Genomic DNA, 18,036 nt, shown 5'->3' with positions numbered 1-18,036 from the left:
ACCTGTTTTACTCTCCAAGAGAAGTAGCCGAACCATTGCAAACATGTGTTGGGTGAAAACAACTGTGGTTGGCTCCAGACAAAGGCTTATTTTTTAAGCACAGATGGTTGAACGGTTGCCTCCTCCAAAGGGTTGCCCACAATGAAAGACAGATTTCTATTTCTAATCTATGCAAACATCTTACTCTGCGGGGCATCACAAAGACTAACTGTTCTGTGTCAGATGCTGCGGATCCCAGGTGCTCTCAGAGAAGCCAAAGCCCACCTCCACCTGAGATGCCTGGTAACTCAGGTAACAGGGGCTGACTGGGGAGTGAGCCACTAACCGGCTCCTCATGAATGCTGCCGGGGCCCTCTGTCAAACATTCCTCTGGAATCCCGCCCCCCGCCCCCCCCCCCCCCACTGCTTCTCCTTGGCTGCTCTGCCTGGAGGACAGTTTCAATATTCAGTTGAGACCGCAGATGCTTCTAAAACCTCCCAGGAAGGCTCAGATTCCCAAGGGCTCCTAATGACGATTGGTAGCACTCTTCACCTTGAATTCAGCTCTTCTATTCATCTCTAATATCAAACCCAGAAATCTTGAGCACTTAAAACTGTTATTCTGTTCAAACCAGTCTCCTTTACCCTCTAGTCTATATGCCTAAAACCCAGGTGAGTCTCAGTGGATCACACCTGGGTCATTGTTGGTGTCCCTCAACCTTCCCAAGTATATGTATTCCTTTTTTCTTTCTTTTTTTTCCCGGCCATGCAGTGTGGCTTATAGAATTTTAGTTCCCCAACCAGGGATTGAACCCTGGTCCCCCCCAGTGAGAGGGTGAGTCCTAACCCCTGGACCACCAGGGAATTCCCTCCTTTTTTCTTTTTGTTCTCCCTCTATCAATGTTCCTTTCTTTATTTACAACACTTTTCTGTATTATTTCTCCACCTCCCTTGCTCTGACCCCGCCGCCCCCGCCGCCCCCCACCCCCCCCAGGCACATTCCAGTTTTAGGGCCCCTTGGGACAACAAAAATTCCTGCAATGCTGGGGGGGGAGGGGGAGGACCAAAAAAACTCTTCATGCAAACCGGCTCCTAATTTTAAACATACTTTCCCATAAAGAGAAGGTTATACCTGAAATCTACATAGGTTAGTTCCAATGTTTAAGTCTAAAAAATGTCCTTCAAAGTTTTGAATTATTTTCTGTTAGTGTTTCTGATCAAACAACAGTAACAGAGTTTGCTTCAAAATCCTGTGTTGAAAAACCCTTCTTTCCTTCCTTATCAAACTTCTTAAATGAACCAACCTAACTGAGCAAAAAGAAATTCAAAAGTTCCTACTCTATACCTCAGTTTCTGAGATTTAAACACTTTTTGTTTCAGCTTATAAATGCAAATATTGACAGTCAAATAATGCAGCATTAAGTTTACTTATCTGGAAAATCTAAAACTGTAAAGAGCTTTAGAGGTTAACTAACTTATTGATTCCCAAGTCTGAATGAACATCAGAGCTACCTGAGGAATATTGTTTATTTTAAACAACACATCCTCGTGAACCCCAGTCTGAGACATTCCAGTTCAGACTTCTGGTGCGGCCCTGGAATCCATATTTATAATAAATGCTTTGGGTAATTATGATCTAGCAGGCCCTGGTCTGTTTGAGAACCACTGATGATTCCAACATTCTTCCCAATATGGCGGTCTCCTCTACAAGACACTACATGGGCTATCACTCTGCTACAGCATTTTCAGAGACTGGGGCTCTTGCCCTTTTATAAGTCTGCTTACTCCACTTTTTTTTTTTTTTTTTTTTGCGGTACGCGGGCCTCTCACTGTCGTGGCCTCTCCCCTTGCAGAGCACAGGCTCCGGACGCGCAGGTCCAGCGGCCATGGCTCACGGGCCCAGCCGCTCCGCGGCATGTGGGATCTTCCCGGACCGGGGCACGAACCCGCGTCCCCTACATTGGCAGGCAGACTCTCAACCACTGCGCCACCAGGGAAGCCCCTGCTTACTCCACTTTTACATGGAGTAAATTATTATTATTATTATTATTATTAGAAAGTCTGTTCTTATGTCGAGCCAGATAACCGAAGTTTTTCAACTCCTTGAACTTCATTATTACCGGCCCTAATTTTGTGCTCTGGAGCTGACACAGAATTCCCTCCCCATGAGAGTCCAAAGGCAGCTACTGTACCCTTGCAAGTCTTCATTTTTCTGAGCTTAAACAAGCTTTTTTTTCTTTAACTTCATAAAGCACAATTTCTGAGTCCCTCACCATTTCAACTGCTCTTCCTGAACAGACCTTACAGAATAAATCTGTCTAGAGGAACACCACTTCATTTTTTTTTTTCTTACGGGCTGTACTTTTCCCAATATGCATTAATTTATAGTCCATGTTTCATCCTTGGCACTCATTCTCTTGCATTTAATGGTCCAAGAGCCATGAATCAGCAAGTATTTCTTATTTACCCTAATGCTGTGTTCCTAACACTGTGTAAAGTACTCAAGGATTCAAAAGCTGGAGGAAATCATCTTGCTTTGATTTGCCTTGAGGAGATAATTTCTTGGACAGAAAGGACTTAAATAAATGAAATCACTTGAAAACAGTGCACGATGGTACACAATCAAGTGCTTCAAATGAATGACACCTGAAAGACTGACATAGGTTTCCTGGGTCAGACTGTCGGCTCTCTCATGGCCTGTGTTTATAGAAATACCACCTATTTAACAATGATATGGGTTAAAAAAAGAAGAAGATGGACACTATCACCTTAAAATGTAAACAAAAATTTCAACTGCATCCTTATTTCAGAAATTTAAAATCTAAGAAATGACACATGGAAAAATCAAGTAGAATACTGTTCCTTCTACCTGGGATGCCGCTGACATTGCTTCCCAAGCACTCTGAACGCCATGATCCAAGTAAAAGGCTTAAAGTAGAGGGTTTCTGCGATTCCCTTCAGTACCGGAAATGACAGAATGATAAGGAGACACCCCCGCCACCTGCATATTTGAACGAACACCAACAAAAACGCACTCGTTTCATTCACAGAATCGCAGACTATCAGAACGTTTGGGACTCATTCAAATCCCTCACTTTACAGATGAGGGAAAAATATCACTTCAAAGATGGCACATGGTTTCTCTCCCAGGTGAAGTAGCCAATGAGCAGGAGGGCAGGGCTCATCCCCAGATCGCTCCGCCCTTGGCTTCCTGCCTCCTCGTAGTCAACCCACGAAACCAGAACTCTTGCCCTCTCAGCGCTTTCCTCAACTCTACTCCCATCTTCAGTTACCTTCTCAATCCTCAAATCCAGAGTCTGATGATGCATTTTGTTTGGGGACATTTTGAGGGAAGGACTGGACCAAACGGTTTTAGGTGGTTAATTTTTCATGAAATCCTAGCCTATTGATTTTACCCACAGTCTATGCTGCTAGACACAAAATTCTACGTGCTTCAGGGTCACTGCTACCTCACTAGCAGTACAGGGAGCCGCTGGGGTTAGCTACATGGATTCAAACAAAAATTCCAAAGCTGCAAAGCAACTGGTAAACAATTCCCAACTATGCCACCCTCTTCCCCCAACACACACACACACACACACACACACACACACACACACACACACACACACACACACACACACACCCTAAATCAACCAGCTCATCTACTTCATCTGAAGCCTCACAGTTAATCCACATCCTACTTGGAACACGGAGGAAAAAATGTACCTACCTTGTGGCCTCTTGCTGAAGCCACGACACATTTGGCACATAAAACATGACTCCAAAGAAAAGCAGAGGCTCATTAGCAAATTTGTCCAGATGTTTCTTCAGAGGTTTCTCCAGCTCCACCCATCGTGCTTGCTGGCTCTTGCTGAGAAACCAAAGGCCAAAGTAGTGCGTCTAGATAAAAGGATAAAACAGCGTCAGTTCATGGTTACAAGGGGCATCCTGAGACCACACAGGAAATAAGACTCCAGCACCTTAGCTCCCCTTTGGTGCCTCAGCCCGTACACAAGGATCCGGCTTTTACTTTTGAACTTTGGGACGCATGAAAAGAAACCACAGGTACCCAGTACTGTAATCTACTCTGAGTCTCCAGATGCAGTATTCCTACCCATTGCAGCTGTTTGTACATGTGGGTACTGATGCACCTATGCTATGTAAGCGGGGGTGATGCAGAGTGGGGACAGTGTGGACTTATTCTAAGATCTCAAGGCTGACTTCCCTGTGCTAGTGAAGCGCAGGAGCAGAGGCAAACACAGCTCTCTCACCTGCTACAAAGTAACTTACGGTTCAACTCCAAAGATGAAACCTTCTGCCAACGTTAAGCTTCAGCAGTGTAGATATTTTCATACAGTACCGGATTGGAACAGAAAATTGATTCACTGTTTAAGCTTTAATGAAGTACTTTTAAAAAACATCGGCCTCGACCACTTCATTATACATGAACTGCAGGGAATCTCTCCCCGGCATTAAGCAGGGAGAGCGGAAGTAGCCCCTCTTCACAGCTGCCACAGGAGCCCCTGGTGGCTGTTCCTGGCAGATGATGGGGGGATTTGAGAGATGAGAGTGAGATTTTCACCCTTAGACTTGAAGCCTCAACCGGGTTAGTTTTGAACAACGTTCTAAACGATTAAAACAGGTACTTTTATGCATCCAATCCTGTCTTTACATTAATTCATGCTAGGATTTCAGGATTAGCACACAGTCGCTAAAAAATAGATCCCTGCTTTTGAAGCATTCTTTTATATTTCAATTATAGCCTAGAATGGTTTACAGCACACCTGGAAAGCCGCCTTCAAAGGAATCATTTCATTACAATGTTTAATTTCCAAAGGCATTTTTGCGCCGACCTTCCCACTCCAGCCGGCTGCCACCTCAACAATACTATAGATCAATCCCCATCACCACCCCACCAAAATCTGTAATCAAGTTTTGACTCTGACTTTACCAGAAAACCAGACATATCCTTCCCTACATAAAGCTGCAGACCCAAAATACTCTAAAGGATATTTTTAAACGGGTGTACTTTCAGATGGGACCATTTCCTCCATGATTTTCCAAAGGGCAAGTCCATACCAGAAATCTATGCATTTCTTGAGCAACAAAATGCCAATGAACAGAGCCGAGGTTATATTTCTATCAACTTAGACCAACCTGCTTGAGTGAATTCTGACCCTATTGTTCATTTCCCAGCTCCAGTGAGCCCATTAGTTGTTCCAATGGGACTGATGACGTAGGGGAAATGAAATGTGGCTGAACAGAAAGAAAATAGGCTTTGAAGTCAGTTTATCTCCCAGCTTTTACACTCTCTGTCTTGATAACTTTATACAAGTGATGGAGCCTCCGAGGGTCTCAGAGCTTTCTCATCTGTAAAACGGGGATGGTGATTACAACCATCACCCACAGGCTGTTAGGGGTGTAAATGAGATAATGCCTGTCCACGTGTGCATGGCCCACATTAAGTAACTACTTCATAAACGGTGACTTCGGTTGCTGCTCCTATTATCACCATGATCATCATCCTCAGTGAGTGAAGGCAGGCAAGCCTCAAGAATCTTTGTCATCGTGCTATTGGCATCTCTATCGACCACAGAATCAGAAAACAGAAGTTAAAAGACGCAGACGTAGAGAATGGTCTTAAGGACACGGGGAGGGGGAAGGGTAAGCTGGAACGAAATGAGAGAGTGGCATGGACATACATTCACTACCAAATGTAAAATAGATAGCTAGTGGGAAGCAGCCGCATAGCACAGGGAGATCAGCTCAGTGCTTTGTGACCACCTAGAAGGGGTGGTATAGGGAGGGTGGGAGACGCAAGAGGGAGGAGATATGGGGATATATGTATATGTATAGCTGATTCACTTTGTTATACAGCGGAAACTAACAATACACTGTAAAGCAATTATACTCCAATAAAGATGTTAAAAAAAGAAAACAGAAGTTATCTAAAGATAAAGGAGAAAAAGCAAGCAAAAGCAGAAGCTGGAAGGCCTATAAATAACATAAAAATCTAAAAGGTATAAGAAAAAAAAAATCACAAAGCAGTGCCTCCCCGAAGATTTTCTTTAGAGTCTCATTGTAGGTGTTCATGGGACACTGGAACATCACTCTGATGCTTTCCTAGGGGACCTATCATGTGGGCTTAGGCTAACCTTAAAATGAGGCAATCTGGGTACTTAATAAACCGTCTGAAAAGGGTCCAAGGCAGTTCTGCATTATACTGAATTCCTTCATGGAGCACAGCACCATATGAGGGTATTCCACCATATTGTAGATGGCTAGTAATGAGTTTGCATATGATAAATGAGGTAATATATGTAAACAGTGACAGGCTATGTGATAATTATTTTAGTTGAAAAAGAGCCCTTTTATAAGCATAGGTGGCGAAAGGGAGGGCAAACTTTGCAATTGCTTAACAAGCCAACCATGATTTACTATCTTTCACTAAATGGAGTCTTCACATTTGGAGCTATGATTTTATGGTCCATACTTCATTCAAATTGTAACATTCACTCAAATTAGTAACATTCAAACTATAAAGGGTCCACAGTAACTGCATAAACATTCTACAATTGATTTTGGAAAAAAAAAAAAAGATTTAACTTTTACTTCTCCTATGCTTTGAAGGCCGGTATTTTAAATTTCCTTTTCTCATTCCCACCCAATCATTAAACCAGAACTGAGCTCCCCGCTTCAAAAAAAAAAAAAAAAAACGCAATTTCCCTCATGGCACAGTGGTTAAGAATCCGCCTGCCAATTCAGGGGACACGGGTTCAAGCCCTGGTCCGGGAAGATCCCACGTGCCACGGAGCAACTAAGCCCATGCACCACAACTACTGAGCCTGCGCTCTAAAGCCCGCAAGCCACAGCTACTGAGCCTGCGTGCCACAACTACTGAAGCCCGCATGCCTAGAGCCCGTGCTCCGCAACAAGAGAAGCCACCGCAATGAGAAGCCCGCGCACCGCAACGAAGAGTAGCCCCCGCTCGCCACAGCTAGAGAAAGCCCGCGCACAGCAACGAAGACCCAACGCAGACAAAAATAAATTAATTAAAAAAAAAAACACCCTGAGAAAGAATATTCCATGGAGTACACATACATGCATGCACAAAGATACATTCATGCACACGTGCACACACAGAAAAGGAAGATGATGAGGTACAAAAGAAATCATTGTATGATAATAGTCTTGAGCCATAATTAACAGTACAGAATTCCAAATAACAAGGTAAACCACTTCCAATGCCAAAACCTAATCCATGGCGTAAGCTATTTTTGTTGCTGCAACACAGTCTTTTCCAGAGGACACAGGGTATTTCTGGGTGACTCACCATGCATTTATCCAATGAAACAATTATTTAACTATTCAAGAAATGGGGTTCCAATGCAGAGGCAGGTAATCTGGAGGACACAGTTTCTACATACTACGGCCAGAACGACCTAGTTTTAGAAGTGCTGTATTGAGTTATTTAGGAGGAAGGGAAGTTCATTTATGAATGAGATCCCCATCCGCACACTGTTTTGTGAAGCTCTGCCCCAAGTAACCTTCTCCATTCCCCCCCTCCCCGCCCCCCGCTCTTCCCCTAGCCACATCCCTGCTCTGGAGTATTCAATGGAGGAGAAAGACCCTGTCTCAAAGTTCTTACCCTGTTCTGTTCAAGTTCACACGGCAACACATTTATTCAGCCATGTCTACAAAATTCATCACAGGAAATGGAATCAGAACCTAACCACTCACTTAAACTAACATGTGCACCGATCAACTTCCTGTGTGTCAGCCAAGGGGCCATTACTCCCATCAAGCCCAGCTGAGACCACACCAGGCCTGTTCATAAGCGACTTGCCAATTTCAACTCCAGCTGAATTCTGAAAGCTGAGCTTCACTGCTAAACGCTGCCAGATGGTTGAAGGAAATGTGGTGGATTCCAAATAGAAATGGTAGAAATGGCTACCTCCTCCATGACCAAAAGGATTCCACCATATTGCCCAAGAAAATACCTGAGACACTTGTTTGGTTTATCTCCAAAGCACCAAACATAAACCAGGTCCATCTAATCCTCAGGATACCTCTGTGTGAGCTCTAAATCCCATTTTATTTCTCTAGTTTTCTTTAGAAAACAGCTCTGGTGCCATGAATTCTGCAATGAGTTCATTGCAATAAGAAAAGACAGGGCTTCCCTGGTGGTGCAGTGGTTAGAAATCCGCCTGCCAATGCAGAGGACACGGGTTCGTTCGAGCCCTACTCCGGGAAGATCCCACATGCCGCAGAGCAACTAAGCCCGTGCGCCACAACTACTGAAGCCCGCGGTTAGAGCCCATGCTCCACAACAGGAGAAGCCCCCGCTCGCTGCAACCAGAGAAAGCCCGCGCGCAGCAACAAAGACCCAACTCAGCCCAAAATAAATAAATAAATAAATTTATTAAAAAAAGAACAGAAAAGACAGAAGAACCGGTTCCCAGGGAAAGGAACCACATCTCTGAATCAATTGCTAAAAATGCAAAAATGCATTACTAAAAAAATAATGTAAGAAGAGCCACATAAATTGTCATTTTCATATGAGTAGTCCCCTGGTTTATTTGGTTTGGAGTTTTGCATTTTAACAGGGAAGGATAAATGTATGTGAGCCCTCAAAAACAGGCTCGTTTCTTCAGTGGCAGATTGGCATGTGAATCCTTCAGTGTCATAATAAGAGCCCTCTTCCGGTATCATGAAAAGATTGTAGTAAATAAGGCCTTTAAAAACAGTTTGGGATGTTTTTGATTGATTTCTTCATTTATTTGTAAATATGGTGTTATCCCCCATGGTAGCTATTAATAAGGAAAGATATTTTTTGAGGGTCTTGTTTTTCTAGTTTGATGACAATGACACAGCTTTAATGCTAACTATTTATAAGGGTTACAGACACAGTCTTGGCAATTACTAGGGATTAAATCCACGATCTTATCTCAAGCATTCTGAAGAGTTAATCATCCAGAAGCAAAAGTTTAAAATACTTTCCATTAGGTTGTAATAGGGTCCCTGTCGTAGCCAGTATATTTCAGTTGTAAATTAAGAAACAAAGAGGTTGAGACACCTTCACATAAAATATATAGGAATTACATACAAGCATTCAAACTTTCACGGAGGCATGGAAAATACTCCAAAAGGTGACTAGACACAGACTCTGAAAACAGCACTTCACGCAATTACATTCCAAATGCTTTGGAAAATAAACCACCATACATCAGTTGGATAACTGCAGAAAACAACTTGTGTGCAATCAACCTCTGCTCTGGATAGTCTGGGATTTCTATAACTGGCACGTCTATAATTAACAACTGCACCATCTTCATTTTCCTAGTCAATCTTTTCATAAAAGTACAGGAAAAGAAACTGCAGAGTAACACAGACCCAAGAGGCAAATCTCATAGCCAAGAAAATTCACTCTTCTGAGGCTGCACGACTCACTCGGAAAATACAAAAAGATGAAGACCAGGGGATTGCTTCACCTACAATCTCTGTATCTAGAAAATAGACACTAGCACCAATTTACCTTACAGAATTGACATCAAGCTAGTAAGATTTCACATCATAATCTTTACAAAGACAAAAAGCAATGCAAAACTCAGAACTTTCCCCAGCAGAGGACTCTTCAATCAGTTCTTAATTATGGTTGATTATTTCAGTCCTCTGCAAATACAAACATATATAGATATGCTTAAGCTAGCTACAAAATACAGCAAATTCCACTATTATCTGACAGGGCCAGGGAATGAAGTGTTCGAGTACTCCCATTATCACAGATAAATTTCCAATTCCCAAAAGATTAACATAAAATCAAGCCATAGAAATGTCCTTAATGTAGGTTAGCTTTACTCTGATGAAAGGAAATGCATGTTAAGATTCTGTACCTTTGTAAGCTCTAGCCATTATGAAAAGAGCAAAATGTGAGACATTTCTACCATAGCTGATAGCTCTGGATAAATCAGCTTTCAGTAAAGATGAAAATATAAATTTGCAAAAGAAAAGGGGAATAACTTAGAGGATAATCACCAACGCTATGAAATGGTTATGGATTTTTTTTTAGGCTCCTTTAAAAACCAGGGCTCTTAGTTTAGCCTTAGAAGAGGCCCAAGAGTTATCAAATTTATTCTTCCCCAAAGTGCTGAATTTCCGAATAAAACAACAGTTCTCTACCTTGAATAGAGTATAGCCATGAAAAGTATTCTCACGTACCTGTGTAAAATTATTTATCCCTCCTCCATTTATTATTTTTTAATTAAAAGTAGAGCCACGATTATCCCTAAAGGAAATAATTCTAGCATATTTTTATGTTTTATTGGAATTCTTTATATTCCTTATTATTATTAACATGGCCTCCTTGCTTTTCTTAGAACAGCGGTGTTTAGTAGAAATATAACGTGAGCCAGATATTTTTTTAAATGTGACCTGAATTTTTTAAAATTATTATGCTAACACTACTTCGTTTTATTTATTTATTTACTTACTTACTTACTTATTATTTTGACTGTGCCGGGGCTTTTTTGTGGCATGTGGGATCTTTGCTGCAGCATGCATGCAGACTTCTTAGTTGCAGCCTGCGGACTCAGTTGCGGCATGTAGGCTTCTTAGTTGCAGCCTGCAGACTCTTAGTTGCGGCATGCAAACTCTTAGTTGTGGCATACAAACGGGATCTAGTTCCCTGACCAGGGACTGAACCTGGAGCCCCTGCATTGGGAACATGGAGTCTTACCCACTGGACCACCAGGGAAGTCCCCGAGCCACATATGTAATTTAAAATTTTCTAGTAGCTACATTTAAAAAGTACAAAGAAGTAAAATTAATTTTAATGAAGTTTGTTTAAGAAGTAAAATTAACATTAATAAATTTTACTTAAAATGGTATAGGGACTTCCCTGGTGGCACAGTGGTTAAGAATCCACCTGCCAATGCAGGGGATACGGGTTGGAGCCCTGGTCTGGGAAGATCCCACATGCTGCTGAGCAACTAAGCCCATGCGCCACAACTACTGAGCCTGCACCCTAGAGCTCACGAGCCATAACTACTGAGCCCACGTGCTACAACTACTGAAGCCCGCATGCCTAGAGCCCATGCTCCGCAACAAGAGAAGCCACCGCAATGAGAAGCCTGTGCACTGCAACGAAGAATAGCTCCCGCTCGCCGCAACTAGAGAAAGCCCACATGTAGCAAAGAAGGCCCAATGCAGCCAGAAATAAATAAATTAAAAAAGAAAATAAAATGGTATATTCAAAATATTATGCTTTCAACATGTAACTATTATAAAAATGACTGAGATATATTAACTTTTTTTCATAGTAGGTCTTCAAAATCCGCTGTGTATGTTATACTTACTGCACATCTCAGTTCAAGCAAGCCACGCTTCAAGTGCTCGATAGCCACACGTAGCCAAGGGCTATCCTACTGGGCAGCACAATCTGAAATTAATAACTGTTCAAGGAACTGAAAGATTCTGGCTCAGTGGAAGATCATAGCTTCTAATGATCAAAGCCATCTAAAAATGGAATGAGCAGACTTACAAAAGGGTGAGAGCCCAGACTCTGGAGGGACTGTAGGGGGTCTAGACAGCCTGAGTGGTGTCTTATTTTTTTTTTTTAACTTTCTATTTTATATTGGAGTATAGTTGATTAACAATGTTGTGTTGGTGTCCGGTGTACAGCAAAGTGATTCAGGTATACATATACATGTGTCTATTCTTTTTCAAATTCTTTTCCCATTTAGGTTGTTACATATTATTGAGCTGTGCTATACAGTAGGTCCTTGTTGGTTACCCATTTTAAATATAGCAGTGTGTATATGTCAATCCCAAACTCCCTAACTATCCCTTCCCCCGACCCTTCCCCCCACCCCATAACCATAAGTTCTGTTCTCTAAGTCTGTGAGTTTGTTTCTGTTTTGTAAACAAGTTCATTTGTATCATTTCTTTTCTTTTCTTTTTTTTTAAATTTTTGGCTGCGTTGGGGTCTTTGTTGCTGCATGCGCCGGCTCTCTCTAGTTGCAGCGAGTGGAGGCCACTCCTCGTTGCAGTGCGCAGGCTTCTCATTGCAGTGGCTTCTTTTGTTGCAGAGCTCGGGCTCTAGGCGTGCGGGCTTCAGTAGTTGTGGCTCATGGGCTCTAGAGCGCAGGCTCAGTAGTTGTGGTGCACGGGCTTAGTTGTTCCACGGCATGTGGGATCTTCCTGGAGCAGGGCTCAAACCCGTGTCCCCTGCACTGGCAGGCAGATTCTTAACCACTGCACCACCAGGGAAGTCCCTGTATCATTTCTTTTTAGAGTCCGCATATAACATACTATATTTCTCTTTCTCTGTCTGACCTGAGTAGTGTTTTGCAGAGGAGACCGCCACATTAAGTGCTTCCCATGTGCCCAGCACTGAGATACGGTGGCAACTTTGCAAAAACTAACTCATTTAATCCTCCCAACAACTTACGGAGGCTGCTACTATTACCATCTTCATTCACAGATGAGAAAACAGAGGCACAAGGTGGTTAAGTAACTATTCAAGATCACACAGCAAATCAGTGGCAGAGCCAGGATTCAAACTCGGACAGTTTGGTCCGAACTCTCATTCCTACCACTAAACTCTGCTGTTTCTCCATGTATTTATTTTTTAAAGATAAGGTTAGTCATAAGGCAACATTGTTTTAGCTATTTCTCTCGTAATCTAGGGCAATGATTTTTCAAGCCATGTTGGGGTGTGTGTGGGAAGGGCACAAGGAGATGGGGCTCCAGATACCCTATCCACCCCCTCAGCAAACAGAGCAGCTCCATTTTACATACTGAAGTTCCACCTAAGATTTCATTTGGGGAAGAGGAAATCCATTGATCCAAACATATTGTAACTATATTATCAGAATTCTAATTTTCTAAGCCTCCTGTATCTCCCGAGCCTCTTCCTTTAAATAGAGTTCCCAGCCAGAAACTCATACCTGATTTTTTTTCCGAACTTATTTAAAACAATTAAAAATTTTTTTTCTTAAGGGGTTCACGTTATTTCCTCTTGCCAAGTTCTTGTTATGCCCACCTAATTAGCATCTCTGTTCCTCCTGTCACCCAATCCCCATTGTTTTTCGGCTATTTGGTTCTTTTCTTAAAACTCAAGGTGATCATGTCATGCTTCACCTTGAAATCTGTTTACGGCTTTCCATCTCCAGGCAGTGTTTTATTACCCAAACGATTCGAAGAGTATTTACTAGAAGGCTAAATTAATTGTGAAACACTGAGCTCAAACATTTATTTTTTTAACTGCAGAACTTATGAGAGTGTTTCCCAAAGCATCTTACCACATCCCCTTTCTCTGCCACTACACATCCCTGGGAATTAGAATGGTGGAGTCAGTCTACCTGAATTGGAGCCAGTCCAGTGACTACACTGTGGTCTCCCCATCCATAAAATGGGGACAGCAAGAGTAGTCACCTGACAGACTTGTTAGAAAAATTAAATGAGGTGATCTATGAAAGGCGCTCAGCAAAACAGGTGGTACATTAAAAGGTGGTGATTATTTTAATTATTTTTGTGACACATTTTAGAAACAATGTTCTACTGGATCTAGTTAAAACTCCTTAGCCAGGTACATCAAACCCTTCAAAAGCAGACTCCACCTACCTACCCACACTCCTATCCTCCCCTCCATGACCCCTACACACACACACACACACACACACACACACACACACACACAAATCTGTGCAAACTGCACTCTGCCCTTCCCTGAAAATTCCATGTTCTTTCCTGTTTCTGTACCTCGGCACAGGCTGTTCTCTTTGTTTTGTTTCTTGTTTTTCCTATTCTCCCAACTCCAGGGTTTCTGGGAGCAGGGACCCTGGCATATTCTGCTTCCCCAGGGGATGACTGTTTCTGCTAACTAAGCCAGGCCTGGGCACTCTGGATGCCATATGAAATGGCAGCACAGCTGTGTATTCAAAACCAAATTTGACCCTGAAAACATTTAGCATTATCAGTTCAGGGATTTCTGAGCACGATCCACCTGTTCCCTTTGCTTGGCCCTTGCAATAAACCTTTCTTTGCTCCAAACTTGGACGTTTCGGTTTGTTTGGCCTCACTGCATCGAGCACATGAACCTGCGTTCAGTAACAGGAGGATAAAGTCATACAGGACACGGTCAAATACTAGCAGAGAGTCAACTGAGACCTCTGGTGACCCAAGGTGACTCAGGGTGACATTTCATTCTGTTGGTAGAGGAATATGTGTTTAACGCTGAAACATGTATACTTTTCAATTCATGTTTGCATATAACATTTGTTTAAGAAATCAGTTTATTACATTAAAAAAAGAGTTTCCCATATGGACACACGTCATTATACGTTTGTCAAAATCCACAAAATGTACACTACCAAGAGTGAACCCTAACCTACACTATGGACTTTGAGCATATGATGTGTTAATGTGGGTTCATTGACTGTACAAATGGACCACTCTGGTGCGGGGTGTCGACAGTGGGGGTGCCTGGTGGGGAGGGGACAGGAGGTATAAGGGACTCTCTGTGCTTTCCACTCAGTTTTGCTATAAACCTAAAACTGCCTCAAAAAACACCATTTTTTTTTTTTTTTGGCCGCACCGTGCAGCTTATGGGATCTTAGTTCCCCAACCAGGGATGGAGCCTGTGTCCTGCAATGGAAGCATGGAGTCCTAAGCACTGGACTGCCAGGGAATTCCCTACAATCTATTTTTAAGTTATCTAATAAAACATAAATTGTAATTAACATAGATCAAAAATTAAATCAAAATTAGTTTTCCTTTCCTAATATAAATCTACCGTCAAGTTTAGGGTACACCTAAACTACAGAACACTTCTAACGGCAAAGCCAAAAATTCACCACACTCTACTTTCCAAAACTTCATAAAGACTAAACAATTCATTGTATCTTAGATGCATTTTTTCTTTCTTCTCTAAAGCACCATCAGCCCTATTTGAAAAATGACCCACATCCAAAGTCAAGTGAGTGTGGCAGACCCTGTGTTCACACCCTCCCCTCCGCTCTTGGGCGGGGCATGCATTCCTCCTTGAGGTGTGTCTGGGCAAATGAAGAACAAAGTATTACATTGCTCTGTCTCATCCTTCGATTCAAGAGGACTTTCTATAGGACTGTTTCACAAAAGGCCAATACCTTCAATGTGATCTGTCACAGAATGAAAGCATAAAACCAAAAGAGAAAGTGATGTGTTCTAATGTGGATGCACCTGTTTAGAGCACGTCAAAATAAAGCCAACATTAAACGCAAACCCCATCTTAGCATTAGAAGATCAATCACCCTGCAACACACGTTGACGGTAGAATCTGGACTTCGCTGCTTTGTCCTTTGTGACGACCCAGTTGTGGGATAATCCAGGGTTGACCTTTGCCCTCTCACTGAGAGAAACAGTACTCTGCTGGAACTTAATTATTATTATCATACACATCTCCAGACGCCCCTCACTTTGCACCTTACACTCTGGCTTTACCTGGTGATTCACAGAGATGCCTTCTCCCCATGCCCAGAATGACCTGCCTTCTTTTCCACCTACTGAACTCCTGGGCATCCTTCAAGTCCCTGTTCAAAATGCAAGGGCTCTGTTCATATTTCACTGAGGCTTCCTCTCCCCTAGCTAGGGCTGCGGTGTTCAGTGGAGCAGGCCGTGCACTGCACAACTCTAAGGAGAGCCACTGCCTTTCAGGCCAGCCCCTGCATTGTATTTAGTGTGGATCACATTCAGTCTTAGCTGGTTTTTACATGCTGGATTCCTCTATTAGTCTGTGCATATCTTGAAGGAAAAATTACAACTTATTTATCTTAGTTTCACCAAGTCCCCAAACAGTGTCTGGAACATTGCAGTTATTCAGTATTTTCTTTAACGAAAAAATGTTTTTCAAAACTCTCAAATTGGAACAATTATACATTATTAGACACAGCCCTATGCATTTGCCATACTATATCTCTTCTAATATTTACAACAGCCCTGTAAGGTAAGTGAGGTGAGTATCACTATTCCCATTTTATTGCTGAGAAAACTGATTTCCAGAGAAGTTCAGTAACTTTTCCAAGGTTACCTAGTAAGTGACAGAACCATAACCTGACTCAAGTTTAAGACTCCAAAGCCTGCACTTATAACTACTTAACCACATACTATACTGCTTCTAATGCATGCAAAGAATATTTAGTTGTTCTCATTTAAGTTACTGGGAATATTCAAAAGTAAAACCACTGCATATATTTTCAAATGATCTATAATGAAAATTTTTATGAGAATTTAGACCAGCCTCTTGACCAACTGACGACAGCATCAAGGTTTTTCCTTTATGCCGATACACACACATATGTTTAAATATGTGCACCCCAATGTGCTACCAAGAAGCAAAAAAGAGCCAACTATCAACCAGCAAGGTGAGAACATTTCACATGTTTATTGTGCTAGCTACCAAGCTCCATATACCTGTTGGGCAGGACAGTCTCCTCCGCAGGAAGATAAATGTCAAAGGAAGGCCTGAACACTGAAACCAAAGTATAAACACGAAGACCAGTAGGAAACAGAAGTGCTCAGGTGAAACCGTCCCCCAGAGGATAAGAGGCAGCCTGTGGAAGATGCCAAGCGGAGAGGAAGACCTTCCTTGACCCCAACTCCTTTGTGCAAATGGAAAGAGGATGGATCCTGAGAGGTGAGCAAAGAGATCAAATAAGATCACTTTCAATAGGGACCGCTCCCCTCTTCTGCATCACCCTGAGAACTGGGCAATGGTGTCACAGGGCCCAGGACAATCACAGAGCTCTTCCTTGCCCTCGGGAAGGCTTGACTCTCAGGGGTCTGCCGTCATTTCAGCACTGGCAACCTTTCAACCACACCCCCTTACCTACCAGCCCATACGCCACATGCGATATGCTCCCAAGACACAAATGCTTGAGGGGGTTTCTCTCAAAAGTCCCTTGTCCTAAATGTCTGTAAGACTGAAAAAAAAAGGCAGGGCTTGCTGGTTACAAAGGGCACATTGCTCTAAGAATCTCTTCTAAAGAGAGATAACGTGACTGTCTTAATGGTGAACCCTGGGTTTGCTTAAAGCCCAAAGAAAACAAGGTCATGAGGAATCTTAAAAGAAACAAAACCCCCATTTTACAAGCTCCCACAAAAAAAGCCTCACTGGTCATGCTCACTTTAAATGCTCTTTCTTTTTTCCCCTCTTTTCCCTCTTTGAAGAGGAAAATATGGAAACAAACAAAAAAGCAGCTGCATCCACCGCTTATGTGGTTTTCTCCTTGATATGGAGCCGGAATGCCAAAACCCCAGCTACCCACTTGATTGTTTTTAAAGAGAGTAAATGGTTTTGGGGAGGAGAGTCTCATTACGACCTCCTCATGGGCTGAAAGCAAAGGGGTGCTGCCACCCCCAGCCCGTGCCCCGTGCAAACTCTAGGGGGTGTCCCTGCTTCTCACAACATCAGAGCAGGTGTCTGCATCCACTGAAAGGTGTTAAGATCTAGGCCACGCTAAGAATAACAGGATGCTTCGAAACCAGGCTGAGGCTGAAAAGCCGGGCAGGTGCCAAGAGAAGGTGGCTGGTCCCTGGGGTCGAGCTCCGGCGCATCCACCCACCACGCTTGCACCCTTACCTCCCGCAGCTCCAGCCTCTGGGCCACCGCCTCCAGGCACTCCTGCCCTGTGCTCTCCACAGACAGCGTGCACTCGATAACGTTGCTGTCCAACAGGCGGATGCGGGTGACAAAGCAGTTCTTGCTCAGGACGTTGTAGCGCCGAGTCCGGCGGAGCTTCAGGCCGAAAGGCATGGCTCTGTGGCCCTCGGATGCTGCCCTCCTGTCCTGACGCCCACGCCCCTGAGACGGCCTTAGCAGCTTTGTGACTGGGCGATGACACTAGCACCCGTGCTCCTCCAAGTGCGGAAGAAGGCGTCCATGCCCGGCGTGGCGCTCTGGAGGGTCGCTGCAAACAGAAAAGCAGCAGCAAGGTCATCACCTGGAAGGGAAGCTCCAGGCGGCACATATTCCACACACACAAGCATATGCCCCTGATAGATGAATGTCCAGATTCA

General features: G+C 43.2%; 1 protein-coding gene across 1 annotated transcript in view; it reads right to left on the bottom strand.

The window, feature by feature from the left end:
* Positions 1 to 17,825, bottom strand: part of PTPN14 (protein tyrosine phosphatase non-receptor type 14) — a 107,647-nt gene extending 89,822 nt beyond the window's left edge. Inside the window, exons 1-2 of the mRNA XM_082680584.1 lie at positions 17,600 to 17,825; positions 3,713 to 3,882 (exon numbers count right to left, since the gene is read on the bottom strand). Of these exons, the coding sequence (XP_082536710.1) occupies positions 3,713 to 3,882; positions 17,600 to 17,773 (344 nt within the window). The 5' untranslated portion in view covers positions 17,774 to 17,825. The remainder of the gene's footprint in view (positions 1 to 3,712; positions 3,883 to 17,599) is intronic.
* Positions 17,826 to 18,036: the final 211 nt, after the last annotated feature.

This window comes from Grampus griseus (assembly GCF_964374135.1).
Source record: "Grampus griseus genome assembly, chromosome: 1".
Classification (NCBI taxonomy): Eukaryota; Metazoa; Chordata; class Mammalia; order Artiodactyla; family Delphinidae; genus Grampus; species Grampus griseus.
This window is presented reverse-complemented; position numbering and strand designations above follow the sequence as displayed.